Source organism: Pseudonaja textilis, chromosome 1, assembly GCF_049901715.1.
Source record: "Pseudonaja textilis isolate UNSWEBS1 chromosome 1, rPseTex1.2, whole genome shotgun sequence".
Classification (NCBI taxonomy): Eukaryota; Metazoa; Chordata; class Lepidosauria; order Squamata; family Elapidae; genus Pseudonaja; species Pseudonaja textilis.
In genome coordinates this window covers 112,496,167-112,521,034 of record NC_141990.1, presented here as the reverse complement: position 1 = coordinate 112,521,034, position 24,868 = coordinate 112,496,167, and the positions used below count along the sequence as shown (strand labels likewise).

General features: G+C 35.1%; 1 protein-coding gene across 3 annotated transcripts in view; it reads left to right on the top strand.

The window, feature by feature from the left end:
- DOP1A (DOP1 leucine zipper like protein A) overlaps positions 1 to 24,868 on the top strand; it is a 59,483-nt gene that overhangs the window by 22,683 nt on the left and 11,932 nt on the right. For 2 of the 3 annotated variants that reach the window (XM_087914799.1, XM_087914795.1), the window contains exons 9-24: positions 822 to 930; positions 1,918 to 2,038; positions 2,929 to 3,048; positions 4,061 to 4,175; positions 4,580 to 4,609; positions 7,813 to 8,043; positions 9,456 to 10,089; positions 12,082 to 12,356; positions 13,712 to 13,864; positions 15,240 to 15,340; positions 17,069 to 17,328; positions 18,045 to 20,049; positions 20,154 to 20,265; positions 20,993 to 21,175; positions 22,523 to 22,648; positions 24,347 to 24,481. In XM_087914799.1, coding sequence (XP_087770925.1) covers positions 822 to 930; positions 1,918 to 2,038; positions 2,929 to 3,048; positions 4,061 to 4,175; positions 4,580 to 4,609; positions 7,813 to 8,043; positions 9,456 to 10,089; positions 12,082 to 12,356; positions 13,712 to 13,864; positions 15,240 to 15,340; positions 17,069 to 17,328; positions 18,045 to 20,049; positions 20,154 to 20,265; positions 20,993 to 21,175; positions 22,523 to 22,648; positions 24,347 to 24,481 — 4,710 coding nt within the window. The remainder of the gene's footprint in view (positions 1 to 821; positions 931 to 1,917; positions 2,039 to 2,928; positions 3,049 to 4,060; positions 4,176 to 4,579; positions 4,610 to 7,812; positions 8,044 to 9,455; positions 10,090 to 12,081; positions 12,357 to 13,711; positions 13,865 to 15,239; positions 15,341 to 17,068; positions 17,329 to 18,044; positions 20,050 to 20,153; positions 20,266 to 20,992; positions 21,176 to 22,522; positions 22,649 to 24,346; positions 24,482 to 24,868) is intronic. The other variant, XM_026726779.2, reaches the window with a different exon arrangement.

Sequence of the window (24,868 nt, the reverse complement as noted above, 5' to 3'; positions counted from 1 at the left end):
GTTCTATAAACAGAAAGGATGAACATGCAGCAAGGTCTCCTACTGACAAAGATCATAATGGATTTTGCTCTTCCCCCAAAATATTAGATTTATAAACTGCCTTATTGCAGAAGTTCTAGACACTGCATAACATAATTAGACTATAATGCAAATAGTAATACAATAGTATTGTAATAGTATTACAATAATAACAGTGGCAACAATAATGGTGCAGATCTTTGTGTAGCTGTCTAAATATCATAGGACTTCTGAAAAATCCAGATCTTAATTATTCTCTAGGAAACCATGAATGAGGACCAAACTTTCCTGCAGAGTAAATTGTTTCAAGGGAAGGGAGCTGTCAAAATGTCCATCTTCTTTGTATCCTCTAATTTTTAGCAGGCATTTTATTCAATCAGATTGGGTCGGCAGAATTCACTTGGAATAGGCAGCTTCTAAATTACCTAGACCCTGGGACATTTAAGACTTTACAAATATTAATCAGAACTTCATATTGCACTTGGAAACAAATAAATCCCATAACAGAAAGATTATGTGGCAATGCCATGATTGTCCAATAAATATGTAGGCAACTCCATTTTACACCAGTGGTAGTTTTAAGGTGGTCTTCAGTGACAGCCCCGTAAGGTGTGAATGGCAGTAGTGGAGACACAAGGAAAAAAGGAAATAAATAACTGTCTCTTATGTCATATTCCTTCCATAGTTAAGCAAGCCATAACTTAGTACAGTCCATTAACCAGATTTGTATGTGACTTTGTGCCTAGCCTAAATTCTCATAAATGCATAAAAACGTTTTGATTCTAAAGTATCTTCTCTTACAGGCTATGGTGGGAATTCTGCAAGTCAATGTGCATAGCGAAGAGAGCACATTGATGCAAGATCTAAAGCCTTTTCGGATTCTTATCAGTTTACTGGACAAACCTGAGCTAGGTAACTAAATGTTAATTGACATTTGTGTGTTTGAGCTTATGGCAAATGTTGCATTAGACTGGATTCTAGATAAAAAAAACTAGCTTGGACTTTCCAAATACATGTGTTCATACACTATAAATGAAACAGTAATCCTGATTTTATAGTCAACCTTTCCTCCTAACCTTCTCTTGTCATCCAAATCACCTTTTGTCCTATCTTCAAAGGCTGTTGCCAACCTATTACCACATAGATTGATGGTGCAAAGTTATTGTCCTAGGGAGTAGATTAGAAAAGTTGGTGCAGGGGAGTGCTGGGAAAGGTTACAATTGTGCTTATGTAACAATCATGGGAAATGACTATGGGGGGTCTAACAGCTGCCTAGCACTGTAGGGGTATAAATGCAGTGAGATACATCAGCAGGCATATTTGGGGTCAAATCTCAGTAAAAATGCACATCATACAAGTAATACAAGAAAAATAGCCCTAGGGATAACCAAGATTGTAGATTGAGTACTGGTGGTAATATGCAAGTGTTAAGAATTCATAAAACCAACACAATAATAGGTATCCTATTAATGCATTGTACTTCCAATATCCAAATACCAATTTTCAACAGTTTTCAGAACATTTTTACTCCAGCTAATAGTGTAAAAATTATTTTGCCCAGTCATTTGGTTTCATGGTATTAGTGACATAAGTGCCTGGAATAAAATGTATGTAAATACTTTGCAATCGTGTCAGTGGACCCGTTCAGTTAGTAAATGAAATCAATAAGACATAAACCAGTAAATGCTCATACAGTGAATGTACAATTATTTGTTTGCCTTCTAAGAATCATCTTTATAGTGCAAATATTCTTTTCTCAGGAGTTCAACTGCAGTGAAAATATGCTGATCAAATCTCTGCAGGATTTCTGGAATTTTTTTTAATAATAATAAAATACAGTACATACAGTGCAGGATAATTTATCAATACAATTGCAATTCTTTCCTTTATTTTTTTTAGGACCTGTAATATTAGAAGATGTATTGATTGAAGTATTTAGGACATTGTACACCCAGTGCAAAGCAGAACTGGATATTCAGATGGAGTCTTCCTTTAGTAAGGATCATACTCAACTAAGCAGGTGATTAGGGGGAAGGGGGGGAAGAAAGAAATTGATGCCATGATAGACCTATATTATTCACTTTCTCACAGGAATATAAGGCTGCTGTTAATTAGATTTCTGTGAATAGCAGGCTTCCATGCTGATTTGGCAAAAAAAAAGTATGCAGAAAATTGTGAGGGAAAAACATTATGTCACAAAATAGATCATTGTGGATTTTAGACAATTTTTCTGACATTTTTCCCCTTTGGCCCACAAGGAGGTTTGTCACTGCCTTCTTTTGAGATGTGTTTTGATTTCTTCGTTGAGTCTGCAACTCTGATGTTTCCAGGTGGTTCCCAATCCAGATATTAACCAGACCCATTTAGCTTCTGAATGCAAACCATATTAATCAGGTTACACTTACATAGTAATGGTTGGCTAATATTAGAAAGTGCCATAAATCATTAGTAAGGATCCTACTTTTCTTTGATTTTCTGCCACCTTATTGTGCTTTTTTGGACATTAACGCTCTGCTACCACTGCTGGTATTTCCTTTACTTCTTGTCATTTTCATGAAGTTGAATGTGGGACTGCTGAAACTTGTTATAAGGAAAGAGTCTTTTTTTTTTTTTCAATTTCTTCAGCCACTTTCTTATACATGAGTTCCAGGAAGTTTGTGGAGGGCAGCAGACATTTTTATTTTGCCCATATTTTTCAATGTTTTTTTTAATATAGAAGAAGTATTATGTATTAAATGTCTATGTGGAAAAGATAGTAAAAATGAGGCAGAGCCAAAAAAAAAACTCAGGAGAAAAGGATGGTGATAAAATGAAACATTGCTGTTAAGAAACAAAGAAATAAATTTGAATTAGGAATATAGATGGTTGAGTATGTACATATTTCACTGAGCTGTTGTGCTTTTCTTTCAGCAAATTGAGGGAAAATAAGAAAACAGCAGAGCTGATTAAAACTGCCAATCTTCTGTTTAATTCTTTTGAGCCTTATTATATGTGGGACTACATTGCCCGTTGGTTTGAAGAATGCTGTAGGTAAGGTACATTTCATATAAGTGTTTTTATATTGCTATTGAAAAGATATATTTTATAAATCATCATTATCATTTTAGCCATTGTCTATCCACTGCAACACGAAGGCCTCTTCCGCATGTTTTATAAATAGTGTTTCATATTCTTTGAGAAAATAAAATAATTGGTTCATTCCTTATCTGAAGGAAAGAAAAGCTGAATAATTCCAAATATTTGAAGCGACTTGTCTTTCAGAAGGAGAGGACTGACGCGGAAGACTTTATTCTTTTGAGAGTGCACTGGTTATGCTATCACATAATTTCTGTCTTGATGATCTTCAAAATATACTTGACTCTAGTGAAAGGCATTGATTTTAGGATATGTGGAAGACTATTTGATGTGCTTAATCTATAATGATCCATTCAGATGCACAAGTTAGCAGTCAGTGCTGAAGGATATGAAGCATGATTCTGTATAGGGATTTTTTTTCCTGGAAAAAAGTGACAAGAGGTGATTTTTAACTCCCTGCTAAAATTTTTGCCCTTTGAGAAGTTGTTCTGGAGAGTTAGGGAACTCTACAAAATAGTGTATGAGTTTGTAAAGGGCAGGAGATTCAAAGCCTAATCGATGGGAAATAATAATAGTGATTAAATAGAAACACAAATTCTTGTTTGCTTGTTTCAAATTCTGATTTATAAAAATATATTTGAAGAGTTATTTATTTTTTGCAATTGAAATACAGTTCTGTTATTTCCACTATTTTATTATTTATTGGTTGATTTTATTTATAAGGCTGTCCATCTCACCTAAGTGACTCTGAGTAGCTTACAACAGCTAAACAACAATCCAATAAAAAAACAAGTTAAAAACTATAAAACATAAAACGTTGATAAAAATATTTATGACATAAAGAGATATAAACCATGTTTATTACATTATAAAATAAGAGTTTAAGAAATCATTAAGACCTCTACTTACAGTTTCTAGTCCTGCAGATGCTGTTCTACCAGTGCTTAAACTCTGCTTGAATTCATAGGCGGACTCTGCATGCTCGATTACAGGCCGTGCCTGGAGGTGCTAGTGAACCTGCTGAATTCCCTCTTACCAATTTCTGCCTTCTGGTTGATTTTTTGTTGGATATAGTCTCTTTGGTAAGATTCCCTTTGCTCATTCTAACTATAGTCTTCCTAATAGTTATCTTTTGTTTTATAAAATAGATGGGCTGGAGAAGTCTTTGACTTTAAATCACGTAACAAACAATATCGCAGGCTATGAATGTATTAACAATTAGAGGTTCCGTAAGAGTCTAGTCTTTTTTATATGTAGGATTTGTTTGACTTCTTGTCACGGTGATTTCTCTTTTTCTATATTTCTCATTACTATTCTGCTTTGACTATAGATTAATTTTTTTGTTAAATCTGCTAAATAATAGTAGTTCTTTTGCATGTATCCCACTACCTGTTAGATAACAATATATGTTAATGGAAGCTCTTGAAAATGCTTTTTCCCTATATTTTTCTTTTATCTTCAAATTCTTTGCTTTTTCATTTCAAAGCCTACTAGAAGTATGAGAGTGCTTTGTCAGGTATGGCGTTCTTACTGTTTTTTCAATTAAAAACAATCCTTTGCATGCACTTCAGAAAGTACATTTTGTAAAATTTCTTGTAAGAAAACTGAAATTGCTCTATTAGGCCATTATTTCTGAACTGTTAGTTTCCATTATTAACCTGTTTTCAAGTGATTATTATTAACAGAAAAATAAAAGATTTATGTGTGAATAATTTTTCATATTTTCAATGAATAATATATTGATTTGAGAAGAAGGAATCAGCCAGATAATGTTTCCAGTGCTTTAAAAAAAGTCTAAGAAGTGCATGAGAATTACTCAAAAGTCATCACTTCTAAAATTCTTTTAAAAGTTGTGCTGATTTCTCTTGTGTGCTAGAATATGTTTATGTATGTATATTTATCTGTAAATAGATGTGAAGAATGTGTGCAGGATATAAGACTGTATTTCATGTAAGTTTTCTGAAAATACCCTCCCTTTCCTTTTGTTCGTCTGACATCTTCTCAGTTCCCACTGGCTGCTAAAACCTGTAGTTCAGGAACTTTTTGAATGAACTAAACTGTGCTGAGTGGAACTGAGAGGGAAATCAGTAAAAACAACACAGTGGCAATTTCTGTTGCTCTTCTCTTATAAAAGATTTATTTGGGTTTTCACAAAACATAATACAAGTAAAATTTCTTTTTTTGAGAATAGCATGGTCTCGGGTTATCACTTCTCCATACAGACACAAATTCAATTTCATATTCATCTTTGTGTTCTATTCCATATCTTATTACTATTTTAACATTTTCTCAATAATTTTCCCTTCCCTTAGTTTCCTCAATCTTACTTTTAATTATCTCATTCCTTTCTAAATTCAATTATATATATATATCTTTTTCTAAGTTTCAATATCTTTCTAGTCATTATATTTATACTTTTGTCTATCCTGTTTCAATTTCATATTTTCTTTTCTCATTAAACAAAATTTTCCCCTGTAGTTACTAATTTGAGTATGACACCTTTGTATCTTTTAATTTTTATCCATTCAACTCTTATTTAAACTTCAATTTATGCCTTTGCAATTATAACATTCAATATAACACATAACTTCCAGTCAAATTCTGCTTGGTACATTCTTAAAATACGCACTAAGTTCTTAAAGAGACTATCTATATATATATAACACAATAATAAATAAAATACTTATTCTATTCCAATTCAGCTCTATCATTAATGTTAGTTATAATCTTTGACATCTTTAAAAATTTCTTTTGAATAGGGTATCATACTTCTAGGAACATTTATAATATTTCCATAATTTTTCCATGTTTCTTTCATATTCCTCTTCACTTAAATTTTTATAACACATTCATAATAATTAAAATGTTCCCCTCTTTTCCTAATTTCATTCTCTCATTCTCTTTATTTCATTTATTTATTAAACATTCCATTACATTACAATGAGTATTTTATCTATCATTTTAATCACACTTGTTTCATATTTTCAAAGTTCATTTCTATTTCTGATATAACAATACTATCTTATGTACCCTTGCAGAATCCCCCTTTCAATTAAGTTTTCATTATCTCTGTGTCTTCAAAATAGGCTTATACCCTTAATCCTTGTACATTTTCCCTGTTTCTCATATCCTGTTTCTGTCCTTTATAATTTCTTTTCCTTTCCCTCTTCCCCCTCTTCTTCTCCCTTCCCTTTTTGACCCCTTCTCTCTCTAATTCTGATTCTCTCTTCTGTAATCCTCTCTTCTGTTTCTTCCTAATGTTGTAATTACTTTTCAAACTATTCTCTTTGGGGTTTTTTTCAAATCTTAAATTTTTCACTCTCTTTCTCCCCTTTCCTTTCTTTTCCCCGCATAGAAATACTTGGTCATTGAAGATGGCTTCTTCTGTCCCGCCGTTCTTGTTCTACAGGCATTTCTTGTTGTTTCTCATAGTTCAGGATCTCCATTTCTAAAAATTGAAATACGAAGCCAAAAGAACCTCTTCCTTCTTGTGCATCTTCTTTCTGTTTTTTAAGTTCCATTCTCAATTTTTCCAAGAGTGATACCATTTTGAAAACTTTTAAACAACTACCCGATTAATTTTAGTCCTTTAGATCCAATAGCCAAAAATCCAAAAATCACCAAGTAATCCAAATAATCCAAAACTGTTTCTTCTTGCTTCTTTTTTCCACTTTCTCTTCCTGGGGTTCTCTTATCTTGTTACAAAGTTTCAGTTAAAGTGTATCTTTTAGGAATTTTGTTAAGGTTTCACTGTTAATTCCCTTCACTTCTGGTGGTCTCCTCCATTTTTCCAGATCCCACCCTTTTGTTTTTTTCCTTCTTTTAAAAGTTTTTGAGAATCCAGAAATCTTTATTATCCCTTTGACATTTTATTTTCAGCTTAAATACCTGTTAATGTCAAAGTGGATTTTTGCTGGTTTCTTGCTTAAATCTCTTAGTTGTCAATATAGGGAAGAAAAGAAAAAAAACCAAATCCTTTTTCCTTCCCCCTCTCATTCACCGCTTCAAAGTCTTCTTTGGGAACAGTGTTGTTCTTTATAATTCAAATTCCAGGCTACCTTATATTGTTGCTTTTTCAGTTCGACCCGGTCAGCCAAAAACTTTCTCTTCTTATCTCCCTCCTGCACATTCTTTTCTGGTCGAGTTCTTCTTTGAGGTGGCCATTTCTGACCACCACTGCAACCGCCTTTGGGAAAGGGAGTAATGGCCAGTTGGGGAGGAGACATGCAATTCTCCTTGACCCTGCTGGCAGTCTCCCCACACTTCACTACCTCTATGGGGTGGCTTAGCCCTGAAACCAGCTACCTCAGGGCGCTCCAATGGCGAGCACAGATCGAAACTGCAGATTGCAGATTTCGGTCAGTCGTCGAAGAGACTCAAACCGGAACCAGTTTCTGTTGCTCTTAAAGTCCCTGTTTTAGAAGGTGTTCATGCCTATCTATTTGCTTTGGCTCTTCCCATCCCCAGGCCCCCTTGTTATATAACTCATCAGATTTAGTAGGGTTTTCCAGTATTAAAGAAAAGTCTGGAAATGTTATCTCAGTCTTCTGGATTAAGTTGTTAATATTATTAAGTTATTAAGTTATTAATAACTTAATATGTTACTTCTTTTTAAAAAAACATTTCTGGAATTTGATTGCACATTTACATTGTGGTTAAAATTCACTAGATTAATAAAAGAGGAATGATTTTATAATGAGCTTTTTATTTTGTTTTTAGGAAACCTATATTGAGATACAAACAGAACACCTGCCTCAGCTTTTACTCAGAATGATCTCTGCACTGACAAGCCATCTTCAGACACTGCATTTGTGTGAGCTGACCGATTCCTTGAAACTCTGCTCAAAGATTCTTAGCAAAGTTCAACCTCCACTGTTATCTGCTGGTACTGACGGTGTTCTACAGTTACCAAACAGACACAATGCTCTCAAAGAATGGGAAGAGAAAAAGGTAACTCTGTAGATGTTCTTGCTTTGTTTAAAGATTACAGAGTAGCTTTTTTTTTAAAGGTAAGCTGTCAACTATTATTCTGCTGCTTGAAAATCAGCGACCTTCAGGTGAAAGTCAGATAACAAGTAGGTTATCACTATCTCTAAGATCTTATCTTGTTTCAGTGCTAAAGTTTGTTTTGGGTACTGTATGCTCATCAGCAACTTAGTCTGGAAGCTTGTTTTCATTGTCTCTAAGTAACAGAAGAAAGTTTAGAAGTCATTTCTTGCCCTTACAGTCAATAGAGCAATACCACATTTCGCTGAAGCTGAAGATAATAATGAAACCCTTAAAATTGAGCTAACCGGTTCAGCTTTCAGTATCTAACATTTTGAAGTTACGGGAAAAAGTAGGAGAGGGGAGATAAAAATAATTTAGGGAGAAAAATTGAAGTGTATACAGAATTTATTTTTATACTACTGTCAATAAAAAGTGAAAATAACATAATAATGCAACAAAAGTATGCATAATTTGACTTGCTTATAATCATTTTGTATTTGAACTTATTAAATATAAATATCTAATTTAGTCAGATAACAATTATAATTACTAATGGAATATATTTTAAACGTTAATTTTGGTTATTGTACATGCAGACCTGGCCTATTTTAATTTTGTCAATTCACAAGTTGAAAAACAAAGTTGAAGACATAAGAAACTATTAGCAGGAAAATAAGACAGAATTATATCATAGCCAAGAGCACTTCAACTAGCCTCTAGGCAAAAATCAGATCAGGCTCTGAATTATCTTTTCTTCTCTGGAGAAAATGGTGATGGCTCTGAAGCCACAAATATATCTTGTTCTTGAGCTGTGCCACTCACTACTTGTCCTCTACAGTGTATAGGAACTGTACTGCTCTGCTATATAAGATAAAGGCCTTCCTTTTACTAGTTAATATGAAGCCTTTTGCAAAAGCTTGTTTTGGTAGGCTTTACTGACAAAGTGGCCTACAAAACCAAAGGCCAATATATCATTTTAGATGTAATTTGCTATCAAGGTGCATCAAATAATTTAATAGTCATATTCAACTATTCAAATTGCTCAGACTTATACATTAGAATTCAGTGAGGCTTTACATAATTATGGTTTAATTTGTGAACCACTAACTTCCTTAAGGAAATTTTGTCATTCTACTTCATGTTATTTTAGAATGCAGAGACCACATAGTATTGAATATGATTGCCTCAATCTAAATTTTATGTGGGACTTGTAAATTGAGAGTGAGGATTATTAAAGTTCTAAAATAAATAGTAGAAGTATACAATAAGTAGAAGAAATATACTCTTGCAGTTAACTTTTGCTTGTAATCTAAAAAGAGGGAAGCTCTATTTTATGTGTTATTTAAATCTTAATCTTCTTCTGTCTTGAGTAGATGCCCCTGGTTGCTATAGAAAATCCCAATGACGTATTTGAGGATGGAGAAAATCCCCCAAGCAGTCGATCATCTGAAAGTGGATTTACTGAGTTTGTACAATACCAAGCAGATACAACTGAAGAGATTGACAGGATGTTGAGTGGGGGTCCTGGAGTACCTGCCATCCCCCTTATGGGCAGTGCCTCCTCCGAGACAGAGTCTGCCTCAACAGTGGGTTCAGAGGAGACCATTGTACAGCCTCCGTCCAAGTTGACCCAAGGGACAGGATCTCGAAGTGGGAAGACAATGACAATTCAAAAGACTGCAATGCAGTGCTGTTTGGAATATGTCCAACAATTTTTAACCAGATTTATCAACCTCTACATCATTCCAAGCAATTCATTGTCTCGGCCTTTGGCAACAGGGATTCAGGAGGACCTTGTAAGAGGGAAAGGAGAGACTGCACAGTGCACAAGAGAGTCGCAAGGAGATGCATCCAGAGGGAAAAAAACAGCTAAGAAGACAACACCAAAAGAATACCTCTCTGCATTCATTGCTGCATGTCAGCTCTTTCTTGAATGTTCAAGTTTTCCAGTTTACATTGCAGAAGGAAATCATCCCTCTGAAATCCATCCAGAGAAAGCAGATGTTGGTGAGTCATTATGTGTATGATATCTAAGGTTTTTTATATATTTGACTGAACCTTGGGATTTGGAGGGAAGAGGGAGATTATTTCTACATTGCTTTTTGTTCCCTGCTTTATGTAACCAAAGAAAAACAATGTTTCCTTTGTATGGGAAATTAGAATAAAAGTTAGAGATATGCTGAGACTTAATTTTGAGAATCAATCTAACATCTGCTCCAGACTAATGTGTATTTAGCATATTAGTGTCCATATTAGCATCCACCAGAGTTCACATCACATGACATTGGGTTAAATGCACATCTTTACATTTTAGTGAATGTTTATGACATACTGACATTGGTCAGATTAATCAAAGAAGTACGTTGTTTGGACCTGTTAATCCACTCAATCATAATTTAATCTAATTGTTAGTCAAACTATTTTCCCCTATTTAGGGCAAACCCAGAAGCCTAGTCAACCAGTTTTTCAAGCTCCAGAAACTCAGGTCTCTCTAGAAATGAAACAAGTAGAGGTGCTATGTTACAAACATTGCTGCCACAACATAGTAGCCACAAAGTATGCCTTGCAGTAGACTGATTGGCTACATTTTTTTAAAAAAAAATTGAATTTATAAGTAGCCCAGCTGTAATGGAATCTGGGTGGCATACATCAACTATTGATGGGTGACCAATGAGTAAGGGTTCATTGACATAATAAAAAGCTTTTGGTGATGCACTTGAAACTAATTTTTTTCAATGGAGAGGAGGAGACTAATAATAGTATAGTTTTATTCATTTTCAAGAATTCTAGGAATTTTTCTTCTTTGCTCATGTTCTAGTTAACCTCAGAGATTTCCAGATGTGAGGGCTTCTTTTATAATTTTCAGCAAGGGCCATGTTGACTTGGAAATTCTTGGAGTTGAATCTACACATCTTGAAGTCTCTGAATTGTGGAAAGCTGTTCTAGATTCTTAAAAATGAACTAGTTTCTTCTTCAAGTCCATTCTTATATGTGACGTCTGGTTCTGTTTTTAATACTATATATCCAGTATTCTGGATCTAAATTCAGGAAATGTTATTGGTTTGCCTCTAATAATCAGTCTGGGTTTTTCTTTATGTGGCACTTGAACTCACATTCAAGTATTAACATCAGTATTTTTGGCCATTAAAGTTTGTATTACTTTTTGCTATACAGTATACGTTGTGCTTTGCTTTATCCAATGTTGGCTTTGCTTTTTCCAACAGATTATAGCTGCTGTGTTTGCAAAAACTCAATGCACCATATTGTTATGTGTCCATTATGAACATGGAATGAAATAAAGGCATTTTATCCCTAATTTTTAGTTATTATCTATATAAATTCATATAGGTCTGAAAATTCAGACACAACCCCTCCCCCACCTACACTTTTGTTCTCAATAGCTCCGGTAAATCAGAAGGCAGAATGTCTTAATGATATAAGTAGAATAGTCCTAGAGTACGTTCATTTGCCCCATTCCACTTCCCTCTTCTACATTGTCTTTTCTTCTCTGTTTAATCTTTACATATCACAAATTTAGATGCTGGTCACATACTAAGCAGCTATTTTAGATAGGACAACATGTCTAATGAATAGTTAATAAGATTTTTTTCCCCATTTAATTACTATCACAAATGGTTTTTGGGTCGTGAGTTTCAAAACCAAAGTTTTTCGCGTTAAGGTGCTAGCAAAGGTGCTTTATCAAAAAGGCATAATTAACCGTAAACAAACTTCTCTGATTAGAATTCTCTAAGCTGAATGGCCTTTCCATCTTGCCCTTCATTAAAGGTTACCAAACTGAAGAATTATGCTGTTTCTTTCAACATCCATCGTATTAGGTATCCCAAAACTATAAATGAAGTTGTATAATGATGGGGATAGTTGAGTAGATAAGCAAGAGGGAAAGAATATTATCCAGATGTAAATGAGATATAATAAAATGTAGATATATACAATGCATTTATATTTTTATATGATACAAACCTATTTCTTTCTTTCCAGATTGTGAGCAAGAGCAGCCCCTTTTGTGGCTCCAGACCCTTATGAATGCTTGCAGGCAAGCAAATGATTTTAGTGTCCAAAGCATTACTATTTCTTTAATAATGGACTTAGTTGGATTGACTCAGTCAATTGCTGTGGTCACTGGAGAAAACCGGAATAGTGTAGAACCAGCGCAACCTCTGAGTCCAAACCAGGGAAGAGTAGCTGTCGTTATCAGACCTCCTCTTAATCAAGGCAACCTCAGATATATGGCTGAAAAGACAGATTTTTTCAAGGTATGGGAGATCATTCATACATTTTTTTTCAATAGTTAAGAGCTGATTTGGAAGTGATTGTGTTTTCAGCATCAAGAACAGTGCAAGCAGTCCTCAACTTACAACAGTTCATTTAGTGACCGTTCACAGTTACAACGGAACTGAAAAAAGTGACCTATGACCATTTTTCACAGTTACGACCTTTGAAGCATTCCCATGATCATGTGATTAAAATTCAGATGCTTGGCAACTGGTTCATACTTATGACCGTTGATGTGTCCCAAGATTATGTTATCACCTTTTGCGACCTTTTGACAAGCAAAGTCACTTAACAACCAGGTTGCTAACATATCAACTGCAGTGATTCACTTAACAAAGGTGGCAAGAAAGGTCATAAAATGGGGCAATACTTAACAAATGCCTTACTTGGCAACAGAAATATTGGACTCAATTGTGGTCGTAAGTCAAGGACCACCTGTATCTGTACCATTAGGTAAACAAATGGTTTTTCTTCCTCGTCCTGTCCTCCCATTTTCCATCAAAACCAGTTTGAGGAACCTCCAGAGCAATTTCTGAGGATTCATGGAGAGCTATGGGAGAAAGGGTCAGGAGGGGAATCATTTATTATTAATGAAGCTGTCCCTTTCCTTGGTAGTGTACAATTTTATTCTATTTTTTTTCTCCACACTAAAAATCATTACTATTTTACTGATTAGATTTATCAGAATAATGTTTCTGAGATTCAGTATTAAGTATAATTTTCTAAGAAGTTTAGTTGGAATACAAAACTTTCTAGTTTGAGTTATCATTTTGCAAAGTTTACTTCTTGGGTGAAAAACATATGAGTGAAACTCTTTATTCATTGGGGCTTTTTCTTCCTCTGCTCTCTGAATCGGCAGTGATGGGATTGTGAAATCCTATAGGATGTGACATGAGCTGAAGTAGGAGGGAATTGACTGAATAGATGATGGATATGTATTATTTGTTTATCTATTTGTATTTCACTGAAGACATCATACATGAGTATCTTACCATATGCAATCTTTTATCACATCAACCCTGCTAGAAAAATAGCTAAGGGACAAATGGTTTGTCTGAGTCACTCAGAGAGCTCTATAATTGAGTGAGAACTTCGCCTGATCATGTGTGTTACCTTAGCCATAACATTATGCTGGTTTTAAACCATTGCACACAAAAGTGCCTTCCCCTTGTGTAAAAATGCAAGAAGATATTGCATTCAAGCAGAAATATTTAGTGCTTTTATCAATACCTAAAATAGAACATCCAAAGGATATCACTCAATGGTTATTCTAATGCAACTTTAAAAAAAACCAAATACTGTTATATATGTGATCATTCCATTTTACTTTCCAAAGCATGTGGCGTTAACTTTATGGGACCAACTGGGTGATGGGACACCCCAATACCATCAGAAGAGTGTGGAGCTTTTTTTCCAGTTGCATAATCTAGTTCCGTCTTCTAGCATTTGTGAGGATGTTATCAGTCAGCAGCTGACCCACAGAGACAAGGTAAATCTTTTTTTTTTTCTGAATAACCCTCTTCTAATTTCCTTTCCCGTGTTTATTTTCTTCTTGCAACCTTGATTGCTCTTCTAATTTTGTTCTGCGACACCATTTAGTTTACCTCTTAAATGGATCGTTCATGTCATTTCTCTCTCTTTTCTCTTCCCTACTCCAGATACTATCTGAATAGTTTTATTCATTGTTTATATCATGGTATGTTCAGTATGAAATAGTTAAAATAATCTAATTTTTTTTATGTATGACAAGATCTCACCCTTCTCATGTGACAAAGTACTTGCCGTCTGAGCTGAACAGTTTATAGGGTCAGTCTCACAAGTTGTCGGGATACAATTCTAACATTTTCACTTCAAATTTCTTTCTGAATAATATATTTAGGATCACATACTGCTGAAATGAAATTGTGATAGTTGTTTTTTCATTAGGATTAGTGTTAGAGTTGTTTAGAAATGCCTTGATCATTGTTTGGGCAGTTTTCTTCATTTATTATTGCAACTGATAGGAATCTTGTTTTATTCATTTATTATTGATTATTGTTGTATATCCTGCTTTTCTGAGTTTGAGATGACAACTATGTTTGTACTCAATTTCTGCAACAATCACTGTGAAGTATGTTCTACTGAAATAGGGTTATTGGTCCTAGCTTATTCAATCTCTAGTAAATTCTATCATCTAATGAGTCCTGTTATCAAATGAGAGTTGGACTTGGATTGTACCTGTCCAGATCTAGCACATATTTGAGACTCTCATTGTTTTCTGTCTTGGGATTTTAGGTGTGCATTTATTGTATGAGCACCCATCCACCCCTTCCTGTAGGTCTCCATGCACCCTTTCACTGGATCCTCCAGTGACCTTCAGAGCAGGTTTTTGAGGATGTATGAGAGGAAGAATCAGCTCCTAGCTAAATACACTGATATCAGAAATCCTTTCAGCAGAAATGGACCAGTTGAATACTGTGTAGGTCTTAAATTTGTAAAAATAGCTCCTCAACCTTTGGGGGAGGAGATGATGTCATTCTTAAATTTGTATACTGTACTTTCTTCTGCTTCAAAGATAAATTGCTACCTATGATACAGAGTTTTGCTCCTTGCCATTTCATGAAATTGTAATTTTTAAAATTCTTGATGTCTATAGCAAGTAAAACTTCTTTTTTAGTTTCATAGAAATACAGCTGTAAACCACCAACAATGCTCTGGATTGGACAGTCGAAATTATAGTTGCTGTTCTTGTTGTTTTTTCAGACTGATAATGAGGAAAGAAATACACTACAGCTATATTGATTGTTACTTATTTAGATAATTTTCTCTTTTTCCAATTTGATGGATTATATTAAGAGTGAATTTATTTGTCCTTCGTTTTGTAGAAAATCAGAATGGAAGCTCATGCAAAGTTTGCAGTCCTTTGGCATCTTACTAGAGACCTCAATATTAACAAGTCTTCATCATACGGTCGTTCATTTGATCGGTTAGTTACATTGATAGATGAAATAGAAAATTATTAACTATTATGTAATAAAATCACATATTTTCTGTAACAGCGAGTTCATGCTTATAAAAGTTTCAAGAATAGAATAGTTTTGAAACTTAAAAAAATTCTACACTGATAAATTGATATTGTTGTGAATAAATATTTTTGGGAAAATAACAAAGGATAAAGTTGATGAATAAATTCAGTTTCATCTTATCAGAAATAATATTTATTATTTACATGTACATACAGTGTATGGAAGTTTGGCCCTACTTGAAGTAGAAAAGAATCTGCCACAACCTGATAGAGAGATAGAAATAAAATATTTTATGATAAAGCAGCAATGATAGATAAAATGACTTAATCTGATCTAATAGTATATGATCAAAACAATTTCAAAATTTACTTGTAAAGTAGCTATTTAAGTTTTAGAAAATATTTAATATGAAATTAACTATTAGTTGGGGAATAATTTCTGAAAAAAATGTGAACATGGGTAGCCAATTGTGAGAATTTGCTGGCAATTTAACTTCATTGCCTCTCCAACAGTATGATCCTTTACATGGATCTCTTCTATTGGTATTCAATAGATCTGATTCTTTTCTGAATAAGACATAATCTAAGATGTATTGAAAATGTTAATACTGATATTAATACCTCTTTGTCCAGGCAAAACAGTAACATTTCTATATTTTTGAGACATGAATTGTTGCATATCAAAAGACTTTTATTTGGAGTAATTTTTTGTGTAACCGGATCTAAAAATATTTATAGTAAATTAAATGTTTCTGAAACTGATACTAGCCAATAAAAATGCAAAAATTCAAAATTTGGAAAAACAATTTCCCTTTAATGGAAGATTGCATCTTTTTAAAAGATATGTTCAGATTAAAGATCACCTCATAAATTTACAATAAAATTACATCTTTAGAATGTTTTATAGTATGTACACTATATAGGAATTGCATTTATTTTAAAACTATTAACTTTGCCCCTAAAGGTAAGATTTAAAGACTGTCAGCTATTGACTCCAAAAGAGATCTCTTATAATTTTTATTCATATTTCAAGTTTATTGAAAATATAAAAGTCTGAAATATTGCCTTGTCATGTGACATACATCTGGCATATAGAAATGTGCCCAGTGAGTAGTGGAATATAATTTAATTTGTGTTTTAAATTTTGTGTAACATTACATATATTGAATTTCCCTTGAATGAAATTCCCTTTAAAAAAAATAGTATATTTTAATTATTCTCCTAAATAGCCAACTGATAGCCACTGAATATATCTGGAACTTGCCTCTCCTTACGCTGAACACTACTGGCTTGACTAATATATTCATTAAGTGATCTCATCCATGAAGTATCTAGTACAGGGCTGTCAAACTTCCAGCCTGCGAGCCAGATGCATCATGCGCTGGCCATGCCCACACCTGGTTTAGCGAAGGGGGGGGAGTCCCAATATGTGACGTGATGCTGCTGTGATGACATGAGTTTGACACACACACCCCCGATCCAGTAGGTCTGTCCCCATTTCCCTGTTGGAAGGGGCGGGGGGAGCTTTTCACTAGATTAAGGACTGACTTTGACCCCAAAGAGCGCGTGTCATCAGATCAAGAGAATATCTGGCTTTCCCAGCTGGAAAAATTGATCATAACAAGAGTTTCAAAGCTTTTTTTTTTTCTGTTGGATTATTATTTTAATATCGATTTTTCTCCTCCTCAGATCCTTATTTATCATGCTGGATAGTCTTAACAGCTTAGATGGCTCCACCTGGTCAGTCGGACAGGCCTGGTTAAATCAAGTCCTCCAACGCCATGACATTGCAAGAGTCCTGGAACCTTTGCTTTTGCTGCTTCTCCATCCAAAAACCCAACGTATTTCTGTTCAAAGGGTACAGGCTGAATGGTACTGGAATAAATCTCCCTGTTATCTGGAAGATGAAAATGAAAAACATTTTATGCAGAAATTTAATAGTAGTGGTTGTAAGTATCACCTCATTAACCACTGATTTATCATGATATCCTCAATTTGGTATTATATTTATATCTTCAGTTTTGGTATTATATTGATATAATGTAGCATAAAAGAGCATTTTATATTTTATACTGTTTAATAACAGTTTGTATCATAGTTTTTTAGTTTTATATTGGTATGTTCATTTTGTTTTACATATTGACTTATATAATTATATAATTTGAACATTTTGGTTATCTGGATTTAAAAAATACCACAGGGTGACCTGCCAAAAGTGTGCAGATGCAAATATGATAATATATAAATAATATCTATTGTAATGCAATATCCTTTCATATCCTTTCATTCACTATTCACACTAGCAGAGTTTTCTGTGGATTTTCCCTTTTTATGTTGGACATTATCTCATTTTTAAAGGAATTTAGATCCAAAGTTCTGCAGATCTTTCTTATATCCACAGCAATCAAAGATTTCTCTTTCATTTCAGAAATGAACACTAATATTGTCCCTATTGCAATACTTGAATTTGTCAACAGAGTTTTACTCTGGACTCAAAATACCTAATTTAATGAGCCTGTGGGTCTCATATTGCAATATTAACTTTTTAGCTTACACTTAAAGGTATCTTGCAGAAAGGGGTATTATATGATTTATGCGAATAACTTCTAAATGACTATTCAAATAAGAAAAATACTCATAACCACTTGTTTTCCTTTTTGTTAAGCATTCACCACAATGCCATCAAGTCAAGAACATGGGATATCAACTAAAGAGAACATTGAAAAGCAGCTGGGTTTAGACGAAATGGAGAATTTTAGTCTTACAGTCAACCCTTTAAGTGACAGGATCTCTCTCCTGAGTACTAGTAGTGAAACTATTCCTTTGGCTGCCTCTGATTTTGACCTTCCTGATAATCAGATAGAAATAATGCAAAGTTCAGACTCTGGCTGCTCCCAGTCATCTGCTGGAGATAACCTCAGCTACGAAATAGAACCTGAAAGCCTAACTGCCCCAGATAGTTCTCAACATTTGAAAGGAGATGCATTAGATGAAATAATACAGCAAGTGGTCCTTGACCTGATCTGCAAGGTAGTCAAGGAGCTTGCAGAAGATCCACGGTCAGAGAAAGATGTATATCCAGAAGATACTTCAACTGTGTTAAATACTCTAGATCCCACTGACGATGTATCCAAATGTGAAGAACCAAACTTTCTGGACAGCCAGAGTAGTTTGCTTAGCAATGACAGTACTCAGCTACTGTCTGTCTCATCTGAGACTGGACTTGAAAGCATTTCTAATGAAATCTCCAGAAACAGTTCGTCACCCTGCATCTCAATAAGCCAGCAGTCTCTCAGTGACCAAACGTTCACTCCCCCAGAAGAAAAGTCAAGGCATCAAAGTCATAGTAGCATCCAATTCAGCTTCAAAGGGAAATTGCCCGAAAAAATGTCAGAGAAGGAAACCATTGTGAAAGAATCTGGGAAACACCCAGGAGCAAAGCCCAAAGTCAAAATAGCAAAAAGGAAAGACGAAGAGAAGAAGAAAGCACAAGCTGAGAAGCTGAAGCAAAGCAGTGTTTTCTTCAGCGATGGCCTTGACTTGGAAAATTGGTATAGCTGTGGAGAGGGTGAAATCTCGGAAATTGAGAGCGACGCAGGGTCACCGGGGGCACGGAAATCTCCCAATTTTAACATCCACCCTTTATATCAACACGTCTTATTGTACCTCCAAGTATATGACTCCTCGAGGACTCTGTATTCTTTCTCTGCCATCAAAGCAATCTTGAAAACCAACCCTTCTGCTTTTGTAAATGCCATTTCCACCACCAGCGTCAATAATGCCTACACCCCCCAGCTTTCCTTACTTCAGAACCTCCTGGCCAGGCATCGCATATCCGTCATGGGCAAAGACTTTTACAGCCACATCCCAGTAGACTCAAACCACAGTTTTCGAAGTTCCATGTACATCGAGATCCTTATCTCTCTGTGCTTGTATTACATGAGGAGCCACTATCCGACTCACGTGAAAGTCTCTTCGCAGGACCTGATCGGGAATCGTAACATGCAAATGATGAGCATCGAAATCTTGTCCCTTCTTTTTGCCGAGCTGGCAAAAGTGGTGGAGAGCTCCACCAAAGGGTTCCCCAGTTTCATTTCGGACATGTTGTCCAAATGCAAGGTCCAGAAGGTGATCCTGCACTGTTTGCTGTCCTCTATCTTCAGTGTCCAGAAGTGGCACAGTGAGAAAATGGCGGGCAAAAACTTAGGGGCTGTGGAGGAAGGTTTCTCCGAAGACAGTCTAATCAACTTTTCCGAGGACGAGTTGGATAATGGTAGCACACTCCAGTCACAGCTTTTAAAAGTCCTCCAGCGGCTCATTGTTCTGGAGCACAGAGTGATGACCGTGCCTGAGGAGAACGAGGCAGGCTTTGATTTTGTGGTAACCGACCTGGAGCACATCAACCCTCAGCAGCCAATGGCTTCCCTTCAGTATTTACACTCCCAGCCCATAACTTCCCAAGGCATGTTTCTTTGTGCTGTAATAAGAGCATTACACCAGCATTGTGCCTGTAAAATGCATCCCCAGTGGATAGGATTAATCACTGCTTCTCTGCCTTACATGGGGAAGGTGCTCCAAAGAGTGGTGGTTTCGGTGACCCTACAGCTTTGCAGGAACCTGGATAATCTGATTCATCAATACAGATATGAAATGGGCTTATCCGACAGTAGGCATGTATTTTGCTTTCTCTTTTTTTTTTCTCTTGGCACTTTTCTTTTAAAGGGAATTTTGTATGTACATTCCAAAATTGCAACAGATTCATTGTTGTTTTTAGGCCTCTTTGGATGGCATCGGTTACTCCACCAGATATGATGCTCACTCTTTTGGAAGGTATCACAACAATTATTCATTATTGCTTACTTGACCCATCCACGCAGTATCATCAGGTAAACCACCTTAGATTTTTCAGTTTTTTCCCCCAGCTATCAGTGTGCTCTTATTTGTCATCTGCCCTCACTAATAACTTGTTTCAACCTGTGCGTGGACCCTAAGAAATAACTCTTGAAATAGATAACATTATTTGGCATATTCTGAACTCTTTATGTATATACCATTGATTATGTAGGTGCAATTTATTACTATGTTGCGAGATCTTGATCTCACACCTAATATTACAAGAGCAATTTTCATTTACATTTTGGGTATAAGTAGCGTAATGTAGTGAATACGGTTTGATATTAAAGCACTCTTATGAATTACAGAATTTGAGACGCTAGGTTTTGGAATTGTTGAACCCAATTTCAATCTTTAATTGAAACTGAATCCAGAATTTCAGTAAATTATGAACAAATTAGACATGTTTTCTCTTGATAAGATCTGCTTTGATTTGGAGGAAGTACTCCATTTTGCAATTTAAACTTGATAAAAATTATTGTTAGAATTGTATCGCATCTGTATCCTATCAGAGCTTTGAAATTAATTTCAAACTATCATTACAAATTGGTATGAAAATGATTCTGGTTAGCAGTATAATTCAATGATGGTTTAATGTTGCCTGAAACAGAATTGGGGGGAGGGGCCTAGGTGGGAAGAGGGTGTGAAAAGGGAACAGAAATCCTGTAAATTAATATCCCTGATGATAATTGATTATGTCTTCATCTTCCTTGTTATTAGCTTCTGGTTAATGTAGATCAGAAGCACATGTTTGAAGCACGCAGTGGGATCTTGTCTATCCTTCACATTATCATGTCCTCTGTCACACTTTTGTGGAGCATCCTGTACCAGGCAGACTCTTCAGAGAAAACAGCTGTTGCAGCAGCTGCATCTGTAACCACGATTAATCTTGGGTCAACAAAGGTTAGAACATCAGAGTTATGTGTACAAATGATTTTGTTTACATGTATGTAATACTTGAATAACAGAGCCAGTTTGGTATACTGGTTAAAAATGTCGAACTGTAGACAGGAAGTTCTGAGGCTAGAACTCAACACAAAGCTGACTGAATGACTTCAGGCAAATCACTCTCCACTCTAGGAAGAAAGCAAGGGCAAATGGCTGCTGAAAAATCTTGTCTGGAAAACTCCAGGGGCTTCTCCTTCCAGTCACCAGGAGTCAAAAATCTGCCTTGAAGGCACACACATATTTTGTTTTTAATCCTTGAATAATCAGCTCCAGGATCTTGACAGGATCACAATACTTAATAATTCTTCCAGAAAACATCTAATGTCTGTATACTATACAATATAGTTTGTGTATATACAAGAGAGGACCTTGCACTACCAAATGATTTTTAAAAATGGGATTTTTTTCCTCCCATTTCTAAAACAGTTGTAAGATAACCTACATAGTAGACCCATTTATAGGCTGGTGTTATATGTTTGGTCAAATAGCCCTTATAGGCAAAACTTCCCTCAGTTCCATATAAAGACCTTTATGTTTCAATGGCTACAAAAGCTAAAAGTATACATGCAAAAAATGCCACTGGCACATTTCACCAATAAAGGAAAATATTTGTAGCTCGGGGTTGAAATGAGTCCTTGGTGATCTCTGAGCTTGGTTGTTTTCTTGCAGATGTCCCCTTACCTAAAGGACGAGCACTGCTGATGTTACATAGTTTTGGTAATGAAATGTCTGCAAGAAAACAACCAAGCTCGAAGAGCGTTAGACATTTCACCAAACTATATTTGTGTTAACCACACTTTACCAATACAATAATGATTTGAGCAAAAAAGTCTCTGTCATGGTTTTAATCCTGTTGTACACTTCTACTTTCTCATGGTGTCTTTTTTATAGGAACAAATAGCAATAACTATTATTTTTTTAGGTGTCATATCAAAATACAGTGCAAAACATATTGCTTTTTTCTGATCCTGATTTATTTCTAACTGCAGGACATAATTGTTCATTAAGACTTCATGTCACATCATGGTTAAATTTTCTGAAGTATATTTTCAGGAGGCATTTGGATTGTGCCAGAAAATTCATCAGATTTGCATAGCAATAAAGAATTCAAGGCTTTTTTTAAAAAGTGCACAAAAATAGCTTGCCCTAAAAATATTTTCCTCTCTCATGTTCCAAAAGAGAAATGGTCCAAATTACATATCTCAATATTTTCTTTCATTGTATAATTGTATATTGCTCTGGATGAGCTGTTAGGTTCTTGTTTTGTTTTGCTTTACATTTAGTATACTTTGTGTATTACAGAATTTAAGGCAGCAAATTCTTGAATTACTTGGTCCAATTTCAATGAACCATGGTGTTCACTTCATGGCAGCTATTGCATTTGTGTGGAATGAAAGGAAACAAAATAAACAGGCTTCAAGGACTAAGGTATGTTAACTGATGGACTTGTTTAAAATGAGTTCAGCTTAAGAATTTCCCGAGTTTTATTTAGTAGGCTTATTTAGATTTATTTGTTTATTTAGCTTAGTACATAAGTTGAGATACTGTGCCATACTAAAATAAACATTGTTTGTGATCTCTGGATATGAAGCTACAGTATGAATCTGATAGGGTTCACTGAACTGGTGTTAGGACTGCAGTTACTGAATACAATCAAATCCATTACAGTAAAGTTTCTTCTCTTCGCTAGGTCTATACCAGGGGTCTCCAGACTTTGCCATTTTAAGACTTGTGAATTTCAACTCCCAGGATTCCTCAGCCAACATGGTTGAAGTCCACAAGACTTAAAGTTGCCCGGTTTGGAGGCCCCTCGTTTATACCACCCAACCCAAACAGCTAGGATAGTGCCACTTCTTGATGCCACAAGTATTTGCTTCCATTAATCTTGCATTATTTTAAAAAAGGAAAGTTCCTCCCTCTTTTTATGACTTGAGAAATGTCAGGATATTTTGAGATAGTCAATGACAGCCAGCCTGAAGAACTCTTACAAGACACAAAGAGACAATGATGCCAACTGCCAGAAGACACACAGAATAAAGGGAATTCTGTTACAGAATGCCACAGAAGTGAGTGAAGTTGTGCTAAAAAGAAAAAATGGCTGTCTGGTGAAACAATGAAATAGAAAAGACTACAAGTGAGAAAAATGCATGTAAGAGAATGACTGCTTCAAAAAATTAAGATGAGAGAAAAATGTTGTATAAAGTGTGTTTAAAGAAAACATTGTTGCAAAAAATGCACAGAAAGATAGCCAGAAATTAAGAAAAGACAAAATACGGAATTATTTTGATGGAATAAAAATTTTGTTTTGGGAGTGGGTGAAGAGGGTTAAGTAGGGAACTTCTAGAGGAATGAACTACAGGTGAAACTCGAAAAATTAGAATAGCGTGCAAAAGTTCATTTATTTCAGTAATGCAGCTTAAAAGGTGAAACTAATAGACTCATTACATGCAAAGCAAGATAGTTCAAACCGTGATTTGTCATAATTCTAATATTCTAATTTTTCGAGTTTCACCTGTAAATTTAAAAAGTGTCAAATGATTCAAGATGAACTTTAGAATGAGAGATGTTGGAAGGAGATTTATATTGGAATAACAGTGATATGTTGAATTATGGAGAAAAAAATGAATGCTATAAGTGGTATTGTTGAAAAAAGAAAATAATGCTGCAAAAATTTTGAAAAATGTATGAAACAGCTAGTCTTAAATAAATTAATAAAAATGTGGGTATGTCAGAAAGTTTATTATATGCTTGCTGGTTTAGAGAAAGTATTACAATAAAGTTAAAAGAGTAGAATTATGAGTAAAACTGGAGTTGAAGGTTGGTTTTTAAGGATGGTACATGATGGAAGTAATGCATTTGTGAGAATATAGGTGTGTAAAAGTAATGCAGCCAATTTGGCTACATGAACAAATATCCAACTTTTTAAAAATTAATGTATAGTTCTTTGCTTTTAATCCAAGTGGTCTCAAAATGCCAATTCAGCCATTGATGCAATGTTATATATAAATAGTGTTTATACCAGAGTAAGGTGACATATGGTTACAGCCTAATTCTTATAAGTGATTTTGAAATGGTTGTGACTTGACTCTCTGAGATTCAATGCAGTGGTGGCATTTTACTTATCAGGTGATTCCTAGCGCCAGTGAAGAACAGCTGCTGCTAGTGGAGCTAGTTCGTTCCATCAGCGTTATGAGAACTGAAACCGTAATGCAAACAGTGAAAGAAGTCCTAAAGCAACCACCAGCTATTGCCAAAGACAAGGTATGACACCAATAACAATATTTTAATGGTTCACACGATTTTAAGTACAGGTAGTCCTCATTTACCAACCACAATTGGGACTAGTGACTCAGTTGTTAAGTAAAATGGTCATTAAGTGAAGAATCGTATGATTGCAACTATGCTTAACTTCCCTGTCAGCTTCCAAGCAAAGTCAGTGGGAAAGCCAGCAGGAAACCAGATGTTGTGATCGTGTGAGGTCCTGTGATTTGCTTAATCAGCCAACTGGAACTGCCATTGCTAAGCAGAATGGTCATGTGACATCACTCTTTACAACGTTGTCACTTAGCAGTGTAAATACCAGTCCCAATTACTGTTGTTAAACGACATAAAATGATTTTAATTAAACTTTATATTAGTTTTCTTGTA